Source organism: Heterocephalus glaber, unplaced genomic scaffold, assembly GCF_053883595.1.
Source record: "Heterocephalus glaber isolate CG9 unplaced genomic scaffold, H.glaber_assembly_v1.0 deba00001688, whole genome shotgun sequence".
NCBI classification, from domain to species: domain Eukaryota; kingdom Metazoa; phylum Chordata; class Mammalia; order Rodentia; family Bathyergidae; genus Heterocephalus; species Heterocephalus glaber.
The window spans coordinates 810,368-826,608 of NW_028258413.1; the positions used below are offsets into that span (position 1 = coordinate 810,368).

The window sequence follows — 16,241 nt, forward strand, 5'->3', positions numbered from 1 at the left end:
TCAAACTTCTTTTTCAGTGAACTAAGGGACTGGGCAGCACAGCAATAAGCCAAGTGCACAGAATTCCAGGTGGTGGTCAGTGTTCTGAGAAAAAAATAAATGGAGAAAGGCCAAGGGAGGTCCAGAACGGGAGAGAGTTTGCAATTTTATTTTTGTTTGTTTTGAGATAGGGTCTTGCTATGTAGTTCAGGCTGGCCTGTGACCTTCCTGCCTCAGCCTGTAGAGTGCTGGGTAGTTGGCGGTTTTAACCAGTCACCAGGGACAACTGCAGTGAACACAGACACAGACAATATCTTACTGAGCCTCACATTACAGGCAGCCAACAGGCTGTGCTCCCGTATCACACTAAGTTGCACAGGCTGAGTAGGCTACTGTGGTGACAGTTAAAGAGCTTGCCACATGGAGGGAGCTGCTAAAAATCTCCATTTCAGTGCAGCTGGAGAAACTCAACATCAGCACCAGTGCTCCAAACCCTCAGACTCTGGGCTCTGTGCCTGTTCTCTCTTCTGGTTGTACGACACTCCTTAGTTTCTCTGGGCCCCAGTTTACCTCTAAAACAGGAATGATGCATTACATTTCACCTACCTATTAGGTTTCTGTGGAAACACATTTCTGAGTTGTCAGGTGACACCTAAATATTAGTAATTATTGTTAAGGATGAGAGCCTGGGACGAATGACGAATGGGCTGATTTGAACAGATGGTGATGGATTTTAAAGTCATCACTCCTTTGTTATCAAGACAGCTTACATTTGGATGCTGAATTTTGTGACCTGGAGTCTGGTCCTGGGCTGGGTGCTGGGTGCTGAAGCTGATGAGGGTGCAGGGCTCTGTCCCAACCTACCCAGGAGTGCGGACTGCCCCTGGCCCTGTGCCAGAACAGAGGCTTGAGCGGCCTGGCAGCTGCCTGCACGGTGGCCCTCCGACCCGGGCTTTAGACAAGTGACAGTTACCAGGCTGATCTGTGGGTGGCTTTTAAATTTTTCATAGTCGTTCTTGCTCATGGAAACAAAGATGTCTGCCAGTATTCCCAGTGATGCGGAGAGGCCCTGCAGGGAGACAGACGGTTGGGCTGCTGAGTGCGCGAGCTCTGCCCCAGGCCACGGCCACCTCTCTGTGCATTGTTTGCACTTATTATTATCATTGTTATCACTCTTACTGTAACACTGGAGATACCTTTGACTGGATGTCACTGAGGCTGAAAGCTCCTCACACCTGAACATAGTGTGGACCGACTGCAAACACAGCTATTGTTTGTCAGGCTTCCCTGGAGTATCAGCTTGAGCCTGTCCACTGTGCTAGGCATGGACCATTGGGCCAAGAGTGAGAACTCACACTTCGCTCTATGTTGTAAGGGACTGCAGCAGACGCAGCTCCAGGAAACGGAATAAATAAACTGGGGCTTCAGGTATTAGGAGAATATTCCTACAAATTACACAGAATGAAAATGCCAAGTAGAAAAGCAAAGGATGCTTCTCAATTTCTTTTCTTTTCTGAGACAGGGTCTTGTTATATGGCTCAGGTTGGCCTTGACTTCATTATGTATGGCACGCTGGCCTCAAACTTGCTGTGATCCTTCTGCCTCAGCCTCCTGAGTGCTGAGATTACAGGTGTGCACCACCACGCCCACCTCTCAATTTCTTAAGGATGCTACACAAACAATTAATTGGAGTCTTTGCCTGCCCAACTCAAGAAAATTGATTATAAACAAATATAAGCAACATGTCCATTTCAACTTTGCTAAGGAATCAAAAGGCTAAATGTACAATAAAATAGAAGAATAGACAAGAAGAGGGAACTATGTAAACGCAAATGACTACAGAAATGCTAACTATGTGCCAACAGTCTAACAGCAGTGAGTGGAGCAGACAGAAGAAAGTTACTGTGATCACACAGCATGCAAACAGAGCTGGTGGAGCTGATATGCAGTGCAGCGAGTTGTGCCACAGGAGAGAACCACACAAAGACACATCTAGAGGGGAAGGAAGTGCCAGATGAGCAACCTTTTTATCCGGCTGAGGAAGCATCATGTATCCAGAGATCGAGGCCCATATCAGCTCTGCAGCTTCGTACCACATGCCTGCAGGGGAGGTGGATGGCACCATGAGACTGAACTCGAGGGAACTGGGAGAAGAGTCCCTGATCCCACTAGAAGAGCTCAGGGCTACATTAGATTGACACAGCATTCACCTTTCCAGTCGGTTTAATACAGATAATGTTATTTACTTCACTTGGGACAGTAAGAATTATTATATATTTTGTATGTAACATATAACATATAGTTATTCCCATAATTTAAGAGGACAGTACTTAGCATCTTCTGTTAGCATTTTCCAACCCTAGGGCTGGGGCTGGAGCTCTAACATGCATGAGGCCTTGAGTTTAATATCAGCACGTAACAAAAATTTAAACCATTTAGCTTGTACTTTAAAGCATAATTAGAGTCTGTAAACTTTGCTTGAAAAATTCATATTACCTCAAAAAATGAACCCATGAGGTGTATGCTGGATTTAGAACAGGGAGTTACCATGTCATACAAAATTTTGCTCAGCTGTGCCAGAAGCTAGGAATAAATAGGGAGAACACTGCTTAACAGCCACAATATACAACTGTAAATTTCTCTAACAAAATCCCATAGGAAAAATATTTTTGTTTGTTTGGGTTTTTTTGGTATTGGGGATCGAACTTGGGACCTTGTGCTTGCAAGGCAGGCGCTGGAACCACTGAGCTAAATCCCCAGCCCCAAAATCATAATTTTTTTTTGGTACCAGGGATCGAACTCAGGACCTTGCGCTTGGGAGGCAGACAGCAGAACCACTGAGCTAAATCCCTGCCCCTAGGAAAAATATTTTGTTTTATTAATATTCATAATATGTCTGTCATGTTTTGCTTAAAAACAAACAAACAAACAAACAAACAGTGTCTCCGAATGCTGCCCAGGCTGGCCTTGAATTCCTGGCCTCCAACAATCCTCTGGCCTCAGCTTCCCGAGTAGCTGGGATTACAGGCAGGTACCACCACCCCCAGCTTAGCTCCTGGGATCTTAAATTTCATTCTTTTCAAGAAGGACTCTAAAGGAAGTGAGGATCAACAGTTTTGCCAGAGACAATAAAATAATTCTACAGTAAAATCTGTGGCCTGCTGAGGAGGCGTGGGGCCAGTACCAAGCTTTTGCAGAATTTGGCCTCTAATCTGTATGCAGACGGACTGCACCAGCACCTTGTCACTTTCCTTTTGGTAGCGCCAGGTACCTACAACAAGCGAAGAAAACAGTGTTAAAAGACTTCCTACGGGAACAGCCTGGTAAGATAACCTGTTTCATAGACCCCAGGGACTTGGATCTGAGAGACCTTGCATCGCTACCCTGAGCTGGGTCCAGGCCGAGGCCCTGGCATCCTCATCCCCTCCGGCCCCTCGGCTGACGTCCCTGCTGTAGCCTCCTCCTCGGGGCTGCCTCACAGACGGCAGGACCCCCCTCACCATTGGCTTGGATGCAAAACTGGTGACCCTGCGCACAGACCGAGAGGGTAGGAGAGGGCAGCTCCCACAGGGACTTCCAGGTCTCAGGATCACGGTGTTGGGAGAAAAGCGCTGGCGAGTTAGGACAGCTTGTGATGACCAGCCTTTACAGAGAAACAAACCTATCCAGTGCAGGGCAGAAGAGGCCAAAGAAGGCCTCAGCCTGAGGGTGCGACTCAATTACAACCCCACACGGATTCTTTTGCCACAGGCACTGTTTTCTTCCTAGCTCTTAAATTGTGTATGAGTGTGCATAGGGTGAAGATGGCAAGTGTGTGTAAAGGTGTGATAAAAACACGTGTATTTAAATTTTAAAAAATTTTATTACAGTAAAAGACACATTGCCATGAGCCCTGGGAGTGTCTTTAGCTGCGCTGTCCTGGCTGCCTCGATGTCCCAAATCAACTTAAATGCTTCCTTTCGTGGTCATTTTGACTTTGGGGGAAGAGCCAGAGTCACACGGTGCCAGATCCGGTGAAGAAAGTGGGTGAGGACACCATGGTTTTTACAAGTCTGCCTTTCCCTAAGAGGGCACCAGGAGCAGCTGTCTCTGTATTTTCGGTTGGATGTCTTAAGACACTCACAGAGAGGACTTCCGGAACTGCTTCAGAAAGTGGCGACAAGTGTGATCGAAGTGAGAGGGAGGACTGTGAGGGGATTCATGGCACTGTGTCCTTTACTGCAGTAACTTTTAAAATTTAAATCTTCACTTAGTTTTCGATCCCCTCTTGGGTTGGAGCCTAGCGATGGTGGCCGTGGAGGAGGGGTGTCCAGCCGACAGCTGTGTTCCACACGGTTCCCTTCCGGTAACACCCAGAAGTCTCAAGGGGCATGGGACCTTCCACCCTCCATACTGAGCTCCAAGTCCCCTGGAAACTGCTCAGCATTTGGAAAACCTGTTGACTTAGATGCCCAGAAATTTCAACAAGACAGCTGAGGGCTTAAATGATCTACTTAATACCCCTTTGGACCTGCTTCCTTTCTTGTATGATTGTATAGTGAAAGAAAATCCATTTCAAAATAACTCTGCTTTACAGTTCTTACATAGCAAAATAAAACTAATTTTCCAGACCACTTAAATACACACAGCCGTACATGCTCCTCTGACTTTTAGGCTTTTATTCCCATTCCTGATTTGTTTGTTTGGTTTCTTGAGACAGGGTCTCGCTATGTAGCCCAGGCTGGCCTTGAACTTGCATGGATCCTCCTGCCTCAGCCTGCAGAGGGCTGCAATTACAGGTCACCACACCTGATTAATCCCACTTCTTCTAAAGGCTGCTTCTGAGCCCTTTCTGAGGCATCCTCAGTCATCGTCCACTAGGGAATAGTGTATGATCTATCCCAGAGCAGAGAAGCACTAAATGCCTTGCTTTTGTGTTGTTTTTGGGACCAGAGAACACAAAAACACAGAGAAGTAGGATGTTCCACTCAGGTCCTTCACCCACCACCAGTGCCTGTCCCGGCTGCTGTGCACTATCAGTGCACTGCGCTATGAGACCAGGTGTGCAGGACCGGGTGGCCCAAGGGGTCAGACTCCAGCCACTGACCTGTCGCTCCGCTGTTGCTGATGAGGCTGCTCAGGATATACTCTGCTTTCGAGAGCTTCCCTGTGAAGACAAGGCCCAGGATGTTAGTTCGGGGTGGACTGGAATCTCCACATGCAGCCCGCGCTTGATGACTGTTGCATCACAACAGGGACCTTGACCTCTGTCGGAAATGTTTCTATTTTAAAATTTACAATCAGTAACTATGTCAGATATAAAACTGGAGAAGAAAGGAAGCTTTCAGGAGACATTAAGTGGGAAGTTGTTAGAGTATCTGAAATGGCCATGAGACTCAGATATGTGTGCATGTAGGTGTGTGTATACATACGTGTGACAATTCGCTCCTGTGGAGCAGGGCTTGAGTGACAGAGGCTGGTCTCCTGCCTGTGAAAGCTGTACCTCTGAGGTAGAGTTGTCCACAAACAGAACGATTCAGAGTCATCACAGGGGGACTCGGCCGCAGGAGAGCTCTGGGGTTTTTGGAAAGTGATTTGCTTACTGTGGTTGCCACCCCACAGGAAGAGCCTTGTCCATGGACAGCTGTTGTCCACAGACAATGAACTCTGCCATTTGTTCTTGTAACCATCCTTCTCCCCAGTGCCTCTAGCCCAGCATGACCTCTAAAGGTTCTTTCCCTCTCTGCTACTCCCTCTACGTCAGTCACAGCGGCCTCCTTCTCTGTCCCTGGAGGCTGCCATCTTGTTTTCACTTTCCGACTTCATCCCTACTTTTATCTTGGTCTGGAATACCTGGATACCACGGTCCCAACTACCACTGCTGGGGTTGATCTTGTCAACAAGACTGGATTGAGAGACACTTCTGGGTGTTCTGTGAGGTGGTTCTGGAGACCAGAACCTGCTTCCTACTCTTCCCTCAGGGTCCTGGGCACACGATGGCCAGGACACAGCACTCTGAGGTTGCTAAGTGTTGGCTCCCTCATGTCCCAAACATAAACGCTACCAAGGGCACTTGAGAGAAGATTCTTCCCTAAGTCCAACTCTGCTCCCGTAGTTACCCTAGCAAAGTCAAGAACAAGTCAGGGGCGGAATTTCTGTGCAGTTGTGAGAACTTGAAAGTAAGTGCACTTGGGCTTTCAAGAGTAGCCTCCTGGGCCCTTTTCTTCATGTGCTTTTATCTTTGTCCCTTCTGCATCCAGCAGTCAGGACAGTTCCTTTTCAAAGGAATTGAAGTAGATTTAAACCTCTTCCAGACCAGAGTTATGAAAATAGTAGAGGGAGCTAAGCCAGTCAGAAAGTTCTGTTTCCAGGAGAGACAACTGGCTCTCTCTCGGCTGCGGTCTATCGTTCCTGCACAGCAAGCTGCACGTTTCTCAGTCTCATGGCCACGGCTAAGTAAATAACTCCGGATAGCACGCCGCGGCCCCTGCAGCCTGGCTGGCAGCCCCCTTTCTCGCTCGCTCCATTCAGAGTGACATGGGGAGAAAAGATACTCTGGGAGCTAATCAGGTAGCGCGTCGGTGTCCGCCAGTGGGCTGTCAGCACCACTGTCAGCCTCGTCAAGTGGCCCTGCAGAAGGGAGCCAGGGCAGGAGCAGGAGAATTCTAATCTGCTTTGTAAGGGCTCTTGGTCAGGGGTATGGCAATTCAGACACCCCTGTTCGGAAGCAGCAGGGCAGATTTGTTAGAAGACAAAGGCTCCAATTAGTATTTTCCACACCCTTTCACAATTTTCTCTAGTGCTTTTGGCTCTGAAACCCTTTATACCAGGGCTTTTGTGCTGGCAGCGAGGCGGGTGGAAGGGCGCGGGGCGGCGGCTCGGGGTCAAGTGCGGGGCGGGCGTCGCACCCACCTGCGCCGGCGGAGACGCGCGCCTGGCGGATCAGCAGCTGCGGCGCGATGGGCGTGCGGGGCTCCAGGCGGTGCAGGGCCCGCGCCACGCGCAGGAGGCCGCGCGGTCCAGCAGGAAGGCTTCGGCCGCGGCCGCTGCGCAGTCCCGGGCCGTGATGGAGGAGCGCAGGGCGGCCTGCGGGGAGCGGGCGGTCAGGGGCGCTCGGGCTCCGGGCGGCAGGCGCCGAAGGAGGCCCCGGGGGTGTTCGCGGGTCCCCGTTACAGGCTGGGCCTGCGGCCGCCTCTGCCTCTCCCCGCCCTCTCGGCCTCCTCTCCTCACGCTGCTCACCACCGCCCGCCTCTTCTCTCCTGAGAGAATCACCCAGGTGTCTCACCGGGCCGACCAGAGCACCGTGCTCCTCAGCAGGCCTGGCCTGCGCCTTACGCTGGACGCCCTCGCAGGTCCGGGCACTCAGCGCGTGGCTGTCGGCGTGTGCGTGCGTGCGCGTGCGCGTGCGCCTGTGTCACGCGCCTCATGATCCGCGGCACCGAGCGCACAGCATAAATTCACACTTTCGCGTGTTCTTCCGGGAGTGCCTGTCGGTAGCCGCCACGATAATCCTTTTTTAAAAACGAGAATTTCTTACCTCGCTAAGACTCGCACCCTCAGTGTGTTTATTAAGTGTCTCGGTCACTTTCTCATCACTGGGACGCAATACCTGACATAATACCTGACCGCAGAGGTTCCTTTTGCGTTTGGTCTCATCCCGAAGGCCGAGAGGTGGCTAGGAGAGGCTTGTTTCGGCTCAGTTTAGGCCTGGTCAGCAGGCGGCGGAAGGGCCTGGGCAGGGGGCAGCCACGGCCACGAGGCGAGAAGCGGGGAGCAGCGAGAGGGACCCCGCTTTCAGGGTGCACAGGACCCGTCCTCCCGGGCCCTCGGACCGGGCGGTTGGTGAGCATGGTGCCCAGTCCCGCCCCTTCCAAACGCGTGAGACCTGGAGGGGACGTTTTAGACGCACACCGGAGCAGTAAGTACGGAGAGTGGTGATTTTCATGAACTTGCCGTTCCAATCCAGTCGCTGCCCGTTTTGGGACAAAGACGCCGGGTGTTGGGGATCCCGGGTCTCCTCTCAGGACTTGCTCCCGGCCCGTCCCTTTGCTCACCCTGTGCTTGAGCGGTGGCTGATCTGATTGGTAAGTCTGTAGCTGTGCGCCTCCCGTTGTTTCCCTTGGGAACAAGCTGTATAAAGGACACAGGGTCTTTTCTGCTCTTCTATATCCCATCTTACCTGGTAAGCCACCGTGTATGGGGTGCTCTGGTAACTCAGTAATTACTGCGTGTGGAAGTTGACATAATTTTGGAAGTCACCTCACAGATCTCCTGGTCCTAGTTTGAACCTTTATCATCCAATTTTCTCTTTAACTGGGTTAAATGAAATGTTTAATTTCTTGTGTCTCTAACTCTTCAGTTTTACTTCTCAGTTTGCTCACAGTCCAGGAAAGAAAGAAGTATTATATAGTGCATCCTTCCAAAAACCCTGATGGGAATCCTCATCTTTCTACAGCACACCATAACCCACAGCCCACTCAAAACTCTAAATAAAAACGGAAGCTGAGGCTGAGAGGTTGAAGTGACTTTCTAGAGTTACAGAATCAGGAGAGCAGAGCCAGGCAGGCGTTCAAGTCACTCATGTTCTCTCTGTATATATAAAATTGTGGTCAGAAACACATTAAATTTTCCATTAGTCACTCTGAAGTGTACATTTCAGTCCTGTTAAGTATATTCACACTGTAGTGAGGCAGATCTCCAGAATTCTTTCTTCTTGCAAATTTGAAACTCAATGCCCATGAACATCGCTTCCACCCCAAATTCTGACAACCCACCCTACCTCCTGTTTCTGTGAGTTCATTACTTTAGATAGCTCATATGCGGGGACTCATACTGCATTCATCTTCTGTGACTGGCCCACTCTGTTTAGCACGATGCCTTCACAGCCCTTTCGTACTGCAGCCGGTGACAGAATTTCCTGTCTTTTAAAAGTTGAGGAATAAGATGTTATCTCTGGGCTACTTCAGCTTCTTGGCTGTTGTGAATGATGCTGTCTTGCAAACAGGTGTGGAAATACTTCTTTGAAACCCTGCTTTCCACTCCCTTGGGTATATACCCAGAGGTGGAATTGCTGGATCATCTGAGAATTAATTTTTAAGTGTTTGAGGAACCTCCATAGAGCTTGCTTGCGCCTCTCTACAACCCTGTCGGTGGGGTTCCTTTTTCTTCCCATCGTTGGGACCTGCACCTCTCCCCCTGTGTCTGATCAAGGTACCTGGAGTCTAGGAAGGCTTTGGAGAGAAGGCTGAACTCACTAGTGAGTCTAGACAGAGGGGTTAAGGACCCCATATTCTTCCCTATGAGAAATTCTATGAAAATAGAATTTCATGAGATAAAATAGAACTATGAGAAAATTCTAAGAAAATAAAGAAATAAAAACATTTCAGTGAAGAGTGGCCTTAATTCCAGGGCTTTGAAATTCACTAGTAAAAGCTCACACCTGGAGAGTGAGTGCTCTGGGGCTGGGAAGATTTCCAGGTCCAGAGAGGCTCTCCCGAGGCTGCTGAGCTGGGAGGACAGAGCTCACAGAGCAGAGTACAGAAGGACAGAAGAGTACAGAAGGATGGAGCACACAGAGCAAGAAGTTCGGGCTCTGCAGAGTGTGACACTATGTCTTCTGCAGAATCCTCGTCAGCTCAGCATGGAGAGAAGCCACGCAGGGGAAAGAATCACCTGAAAGGAGCAGAGGAATTATGCTGGACCTCGAGCTGCAAGGGTTCCCCAGCCACTGTGAAAGTCCTGTTTTTCCAGGGCCTAGGATGGGGTGCTGGCCAGCTACTGCTGCCACAGGAACACAAATGAGCCTCCTAGTAAAACTGTCTGTTCTGACTCTCAAAGTTTAGAAGCAACCTTCAGCAGGATCAAACTGTTTCCTAGGTTGACTGAGTCCCAGAGCAAGGCTCAAGAATGTTTACAGGCACACAAATGTCCACCCTCCAATAAATGAGAGTTTTGCAATACTGTCATGGAGTAAAAAATTCCTGGTTATGAAAGAAGTCCATGTTGCCTGGGAAAATAAATCTATAGAAAGTGATCCCCAAGTAGTTACCATAACTTTATTTTTTATGTTCTAGGAGGTATTGTAAAAATTAGGTATATAAAGTAGAGACATGAAAGATATAAAAAATAATCAAAATCAAACTTTTGGAAATAAATCAATCTCTGAGATGAAACCATATCTCATCTGCGTCTGTTCCCGAGCTTCACTATTTATTCACAGTTACCAAGTTCCTTACCCTCCCTGTCTCAGTGACCTCACCTGTGAAATGTGGGTATAGCTATTTACAGTGTTATTTCAGGATTTGAGGAAATCTAGGTCAAATATTCAGCACAGAGCTGGGTGGATCATGGGCTTCATGACAAGGACACCATGGGGGAAAATAGGAAAAATCAGCCGCTCACTCCCGCTCTTGTCTGGCAAAATGTCAGCAAGAGGCAGAGGCATGTCAGCTGGATTTCAGCAGAGTAAAGCAGAGCCAGCAGCCATCTAGGGTATGTCTCAGAAGAGGCAAAAGCTCTCATCCCTTTTCAACTCTTTCCTGTCTCCAGCAACTCTGAAGGTCGAGGCTCCTGGAAACAGAGAGGAAAGGGAAGAGGAGCAGGCATAGGGCACAGTGCAGGGCAGCTGTCTTCCGAGGGAGCTGCTCTGCCACACGTGTGTCACTATGGCTGTCACCATCGCAGGAATCTGCCCCGCCGGCACCTGTGAAGAGCGGCTGCAAACACGCCTCCCTGCGCTCTGCACGAACACACCATACATTTGAGCAAGAACATTGCCTAATCTATTTTTCCTCCTTCTACTCTTAATAGATTGGGGCACAAAAGCCTGAGAGAGGGTGACCTGCCAGACAAAAGCGCCTTTGAGTTCCTTGGAAAAGTAGACTTGGAGGAGGATGGAAGGGATCCAAGTGCCCCTATTATTTCCACTTGCACTAATTAGACATTTTTCTGTCAGCTATTGAGCACTGCTGAGAGGCCAAACTCACTGAATTCATTTCTAAAGTGTTTACAGAAGTTTGCATCTGTTTGTGTCTCTTCAGGAGGAAAATAAGCACTTCAATAGCATTGTGGAAAATCTAAACGAAGCATCCTATTCTGGAAAACCTGATGTCCTGCAGCTGCGTAATTTAACTGTGTGCAGGGCTCAAACCTCGCATCTCGCTCCAAAACCTACCGGTGCTAAGTGCAGAGAAGTCAGCTCAGGAGAATCTTTTCTTCCCTTTCATTCTCTTTGCTCTCCCTCTTTTGAAATGGCCACACGCTGTGAAGTACACAGATTTGGGTGCGGATCTGGTGCAGCCCCCTCTCGTGTCTCCACCAGCACTCTGAGAAATTAATACCCACTTTCATTTGCTGCCAAGTGAGCGGATAGTAAATTCCTCAGCAGCAGAGCAGAATACATCTCCCTTCTGGGAATCTCCCCGAAATGCAGGCCAGGGCCGCACTCTGACATCAGAAAGGGGGAAATGAAAGAGCCCAGAGTGTGTGGTATGGAAAGGACACGAAGAAAGAGTCTCCCCACATAGCAGAATGTGCCTGGGTTATGCACAATTAGATTAACATGAAAGAGAGCCCCGCCTTCCCATCCCCCCAAAAAGAAAGAAAAAGAAAACAACACAAAAACCCTAACCTACTGACTACATGGGCAGCGCCTTTGAAATGCATATTGATCTGCACAGAATTTGATTCAAGATTCTTTTTGTTTGGGTTTTTAGGCCCTTGACTGACCTGCCATTTTAGACGACTCAAAATATGATCTTTTCAGGTTGTGCCACAATAGTCGAATTCTCGTGTTCCTGGGATGAGCACAGTCTATTTTATGATCAGAAATGGACAGGAGTTCTGTTCCCGCATTCCCCATGGCTAACTTCAGGGGAAGATTATCTGAACAGCCCCCAAACTGCATTTTTCTTGCTGCATGATCATGTTTGAATGAAAACATTTGGATGTGCGATTTCTATAGAGACAGACTGACAAATGCACACACATGTGCGCGCGCACACACACACTCGTGCGTGCACTCTGTAGTTGTGTTTTCACATCTGTTTCCAGGATGGGAAATATGGGATTCTAATTGAGTTTCAGGCACAAAGGGAACTTCATGGCTTGGAAGCTGAGTCAGGTGGTAAAGGAATTAAACTTCACAATGAGATTTCGATACACAGATGATTGAAAAAAATGCTAAAGAGCCCTTCCTAAGAGCTTTTGCCGCACAGCAGTGCGGAAAGGCGTGTGCTGTCTTCATGGTTCCCTGCATTAGTGCTGGCCCTTCTGACGCTGAGCATCAAGTTTGGGTCCCAGCTCTGGGTTCAAAGCCACGATGTGTTCACAGCAGTGACAATGGCAGCTGTTCTCGAGGGAGCCGGCTCCGGGCTCAGAACCAAAGCCATCTGGCACTGCAACTGGCAGGAGCCGTGTGAAGGGAAATTATTGCTGCACTGCAGATCAGAAGATTGGGAAAAGGAAGGGGAAGAGGCAAAGGGGAGGGGCACAGCCTGAGGTGAGGCATTAGCAAAATAAACAAACAAAAACTGCCTGCTGCCCACACAGTCACTTGTCAGCAGCAGGAGCAGGTAAGAGCGAACCCTGCACACTGGGCACCTCCAGGCCGAAGGGAGACGCAGCCTGGTTGGCTTCTTGTTTCCACCCACTGAACGTGGCAAGGAGGAGAAAAGAAAAATGAAACTTTCCAAGGCCCATGCCCAGGACCCAGTAACAGTTTAGTGGTCTTTCCCTTACTCTAACAATGGAAAATGCAGATTCAAGCCTATGTGGCAGAGAGCTGTAAACTTTTTCTCCATACCAATATCTACAGACTACATTTGGGGTCACCTCTCCCTGCTTTCTCTCCTTCCCTCTCTCAGATCTACAGTAGATGGAGTTGGGTCTGAGAAAGGGAAAAGAAGGGGATCGGAATGGTCACCTAGCCAGCCCAGGATCCTGGTTGTTGTGGTGGAGCTGGACGTGCCCTGCAGCCGCATGCGGGCCCAGGCAGGACCTCTGGGAGGTGTCAGGGCTCATGGCTGACTGCTGTTAGGAGGGAGGCCTGGCTGGGAGAGGTGGGTGGCTGTGGGCCCGACCCAGAAGGCTGCATCTCCCTGTCTGGCTCCCCTGACTCTGCTTCCTGTCCGCCACCATGTGAGCAACTCTCCTCTCCTCTGCTCTGCTCTGCTCTGCAGCGCTCTTCTGCCTTGGTGCCAGCCGGCTGTGGACTGAGACGAGAGCCCAGATAAACCTCTCCTGTAAGCTGTGGGTGTTGAGTATTTTGTCTGCGCAATGAGAATGTAACTAAGGCACTGGCGAGCCTCTTGGCTTCGGGGATCTGTGGACCTGCCTGCCTTAACTCTCTCTGGAGGCCAAGTTCGAGGGCCACCTCCATTCCTGTCACCATCCTGGTGATTCAGCACCCACAGCGATGACTCACCAGCATACCGGTCCCTCTGGCCCGCGGCCTCTTTATCCTCAGTGACTGTTCTGCAGCGCTGTGTTTGAATGTCGCCTGCCAGAACTTGAATTGGAATCTTACCCCGTTTTCAGGCATTAGAATGTGGAAACTTGATTCGTTGACTGGCGGTGTGACCTCCAGGGGCAACGCGGGGATGTCTGATGGGACCACGACTTGAGAAGAGCAGGAGAGAGGCAGCTAGGCCCTCCCATATTGCCGTGTGGCTTCCTGTGTTGACTTGGGTTCGGCAGACAGTTGGGGAGGCTCTCATCAGATCAGTACCTTGATCTTGGATTCAGAATCATGAGCTGAATAAACGTTTACTCTTTAAAATTACCTGGCCAGTGGTATTCAGTCATAACCACAGGGAATGGACCAGACACCACCATGGTTGGTTATGCCTTAGATCTTGCCATTTTGTGGCATCTCAGAATCTCATTCAAGCAGTCAATTCTTTGGTATTTATCTCTTGATTTATCTTCTTCCTCGATAGCTCAACTCCAGCAGTTCCACCACCCTTCCAGGTATTGACTCCTCTGCCCCTTTCTTTCTGGCTCTGTCATAACTGTCTGGAAAATTCCAGCCAGCATCTCTGAGGAACCTTGGTCTCATTAGCCTCATCCAGGACTTCCGGGAGCCCAGGTGATCCGTTGGACCAGGATCTCAGGGGCTGGACCCAAGCATGGGCTTATGTGGATGATTCCCATGGAATTCCAATCAGCAGCCAGAGCTGGGGCTCCCAAGGTCCCTGACTTTCAGCCTCCTCCTCACTCTTCACTCGATTCTCCCTGATGAGGCAGAAGGGGCCTTCCGATGGGTGCCGAAGAAGGGCTAAGGCCCTCCTCTGTCTTCCTCCTGCCCCAGGGAGCCTCTTGGCTTGCTCTGCCCAAGGGAAGGTGCCAGTCAGCAGTGAGATGTGTCTGCAGGGAGGAATTTTCCAGCTCACCTGTCTTAATACCTGAAGCTATACTCTCCGAACCAGTTTACACTGATAAAGCTTGTGCTTTGGCCTTTGTCAATTGGTTCTAAACACGGGGCAAGATGAGTGTTACTGCTGTGCATGCCCGTATTCCTACCACTCTGGGAGGCTGAGGCAGGAGGATTTGCAATTTCAAGCCCAGCCTGGGCTACTTAACAATTTAGCAAGATCTTGTCTCAAAATAAAAAAATAAAAAAGAGCTGCAGATGTAGCTCAGGGTGAAAGCCCTGTGTTTAGTGCCCAGTATCTCTCTCTCTCTCTCTCTCTCTCTCTCTCACACACACACACACACACACACACACACACACACAGTCAAGACCAGTGCTACTTATTGGCTCTTAAAATTCCAGAGTTATCTAGAATTCTCTGTCTAATCTGAGCTTCTATCTAAGTAACTGAATTTGGCTGGAGAAGAGCACAGAGCTACGGCACTTTCAGTTCACGAACCTGCGCTGGAATTGGCCCTCAGCACTGGCAGGAGCTCAGCACCATTCCCACCTCCCTCTCAATCTGCCAAACAGCTGCCTTTCCTGACTCTCCGCGAATGACCTGGGTCCTCCTGTCCCCACAAGAGGCAATCAGAAGAGGTTACGCGTGTTCTTTTGCCCACATGTACCAAGTGTTTTGCACTGGAACCCACATGTTCCTCCTGTCGCCCTGCTGGCCAATCCCAGGGCAACCCCTCCACTCCCACACCTCCTCAACTCTGTCCCTTCAGCACACGCGGCTGCAAACCCCACCTTCCTCTCCAGCACCATGTGTTTCCCATCTCATGGACTGTTCTCATCAGCACACACACTTTGGACTATTTTCCATCTTAAAAATCCCTCTCTTGGCCGAACCCTTCCAACTCCTTCCAACTCCCATTCTTTGCTGTCCTTTATACTAAGAGCAAAAGAGCTCTCTAAACCCAATGCCTTTGCTTCCTCCCCTCCACTGTTAATTCCATAACCTTCATTCTCTCCATGGAACCAGTCTTCCAGGTTGCAAACACTCCGGATCTAACGACCCTATATGAAGCCTCATCTCATCCAAAGTTGTCGTTTGGCCCAGTCAGTTTCTCCTGTATTTTCCGTGTGGCTTCAGGCACGGTGCCTGCTCCCAGCATTCTCTGCTTCCCTGGCAACTTTTCTTACTCTGCTTGCTGGCTTATCCTCTGTTCCCAGCCCCAGAATGCTGGGTCCTGAGTCTGAGGCCCCTTCTCTGGGCTACACTGACTGAGCTGCCCCTGCCCACAAACAACAAATTTAAATCTGCCCGAGTGAGTCTCTTTCAGGAGATGCAGCTTTGCACGGGGCACGGCCCACCACAGCCTAACTCGGCTATGATCTGGGGTCTCAAGTTTAACTTGGCCAAAACATGGCTCTTTCAAGGGCCGGGATGAAGCTCAGAGCACCACACCTGCTGGGCAAGCACAAGGTTCTGAGTTTGATCCCCAGTACCGGAGGAAAGAAACCCCAGCCCCCCCCCCAAATCAAAAACCCAAAAGCACAGCTCTCTCTCTTCTCCCTGGCACTTTCCTCAGCAGGCCAAGAATGACCTCACATCTGCTCATTGGTTTAGGAGGAAGCCTTAGAGGCTCGAGCCCCACTTGTGACTCCTGTCCTCTCAAAGGCAGCATCCAAACCCTCAGCAAAAGCTTTATGCACAGCAAGACCTGACCACTCTGCGTCTCCTCCGGAGCCACCTCTTCGGTCCGAGCCATCGTCACCCTGCCTGGATACGAGTAACAGCCTGCTGGCCAGAGTCCTGCTTCTTGCCACCTGTCCCTTTGCCTGGGTCTCTCTCTCACACAACGACCCACACAGCGATGACATTGACTCCAACCTGGCTTCCCACCACGTTCAAAATGGAATCAAA

The 16,241-nt window shown here is 49.8% G+C and overlaps 1 protein-coding gene and 1 pseudogene across 8 annotated transcripts in view; both read right to left on the reverse strand.

Moving 5' to 3' along the window:
- Positions 1-750, reverse strand: part of LOC101725390 (alpha-protein kinase 1) — a 29,439-nt gene extending 28,689 nt beyond the window's left edge. For all 7 annotated transcript variants that reach the window (XR_015446372.1, XR_015446371.1, XM_087198713.1 and 4 more), the window contains exon 1: positions 586-750. Coding sequence is in view for 5 of the 7 variants with exons in the window: in XM_087198713.1 (XP_087054839.1) it covers positions 586-610 (25 nt within the window). In the remaining 2 variants the exon portion in view is untranslated. The remainder of the gene's footprint in view (positions 1-585) is intronic.
- On the reverse strand, positions 81-16,086 carry LOC106007943 (alpha-protein kinase 1-like; annotated as a pseudogene). The gene is made up of 6 exons (XR_015446429.1): positions 16,044-16,086; positions 6,871-7,238; positions 5,066-5,125; positions 3,164-3,250; positions 2,003-2,079; positions 81-1,048 (listed from the first exon to the last, which is right to left on the reverse strand). The product of XR_015446429.1 is annotated as an alpha-protein kinase 1-like (transcript).
- Between the last annotated feature and the right edge of the window lie 155 nt (positions 16,087-16,241).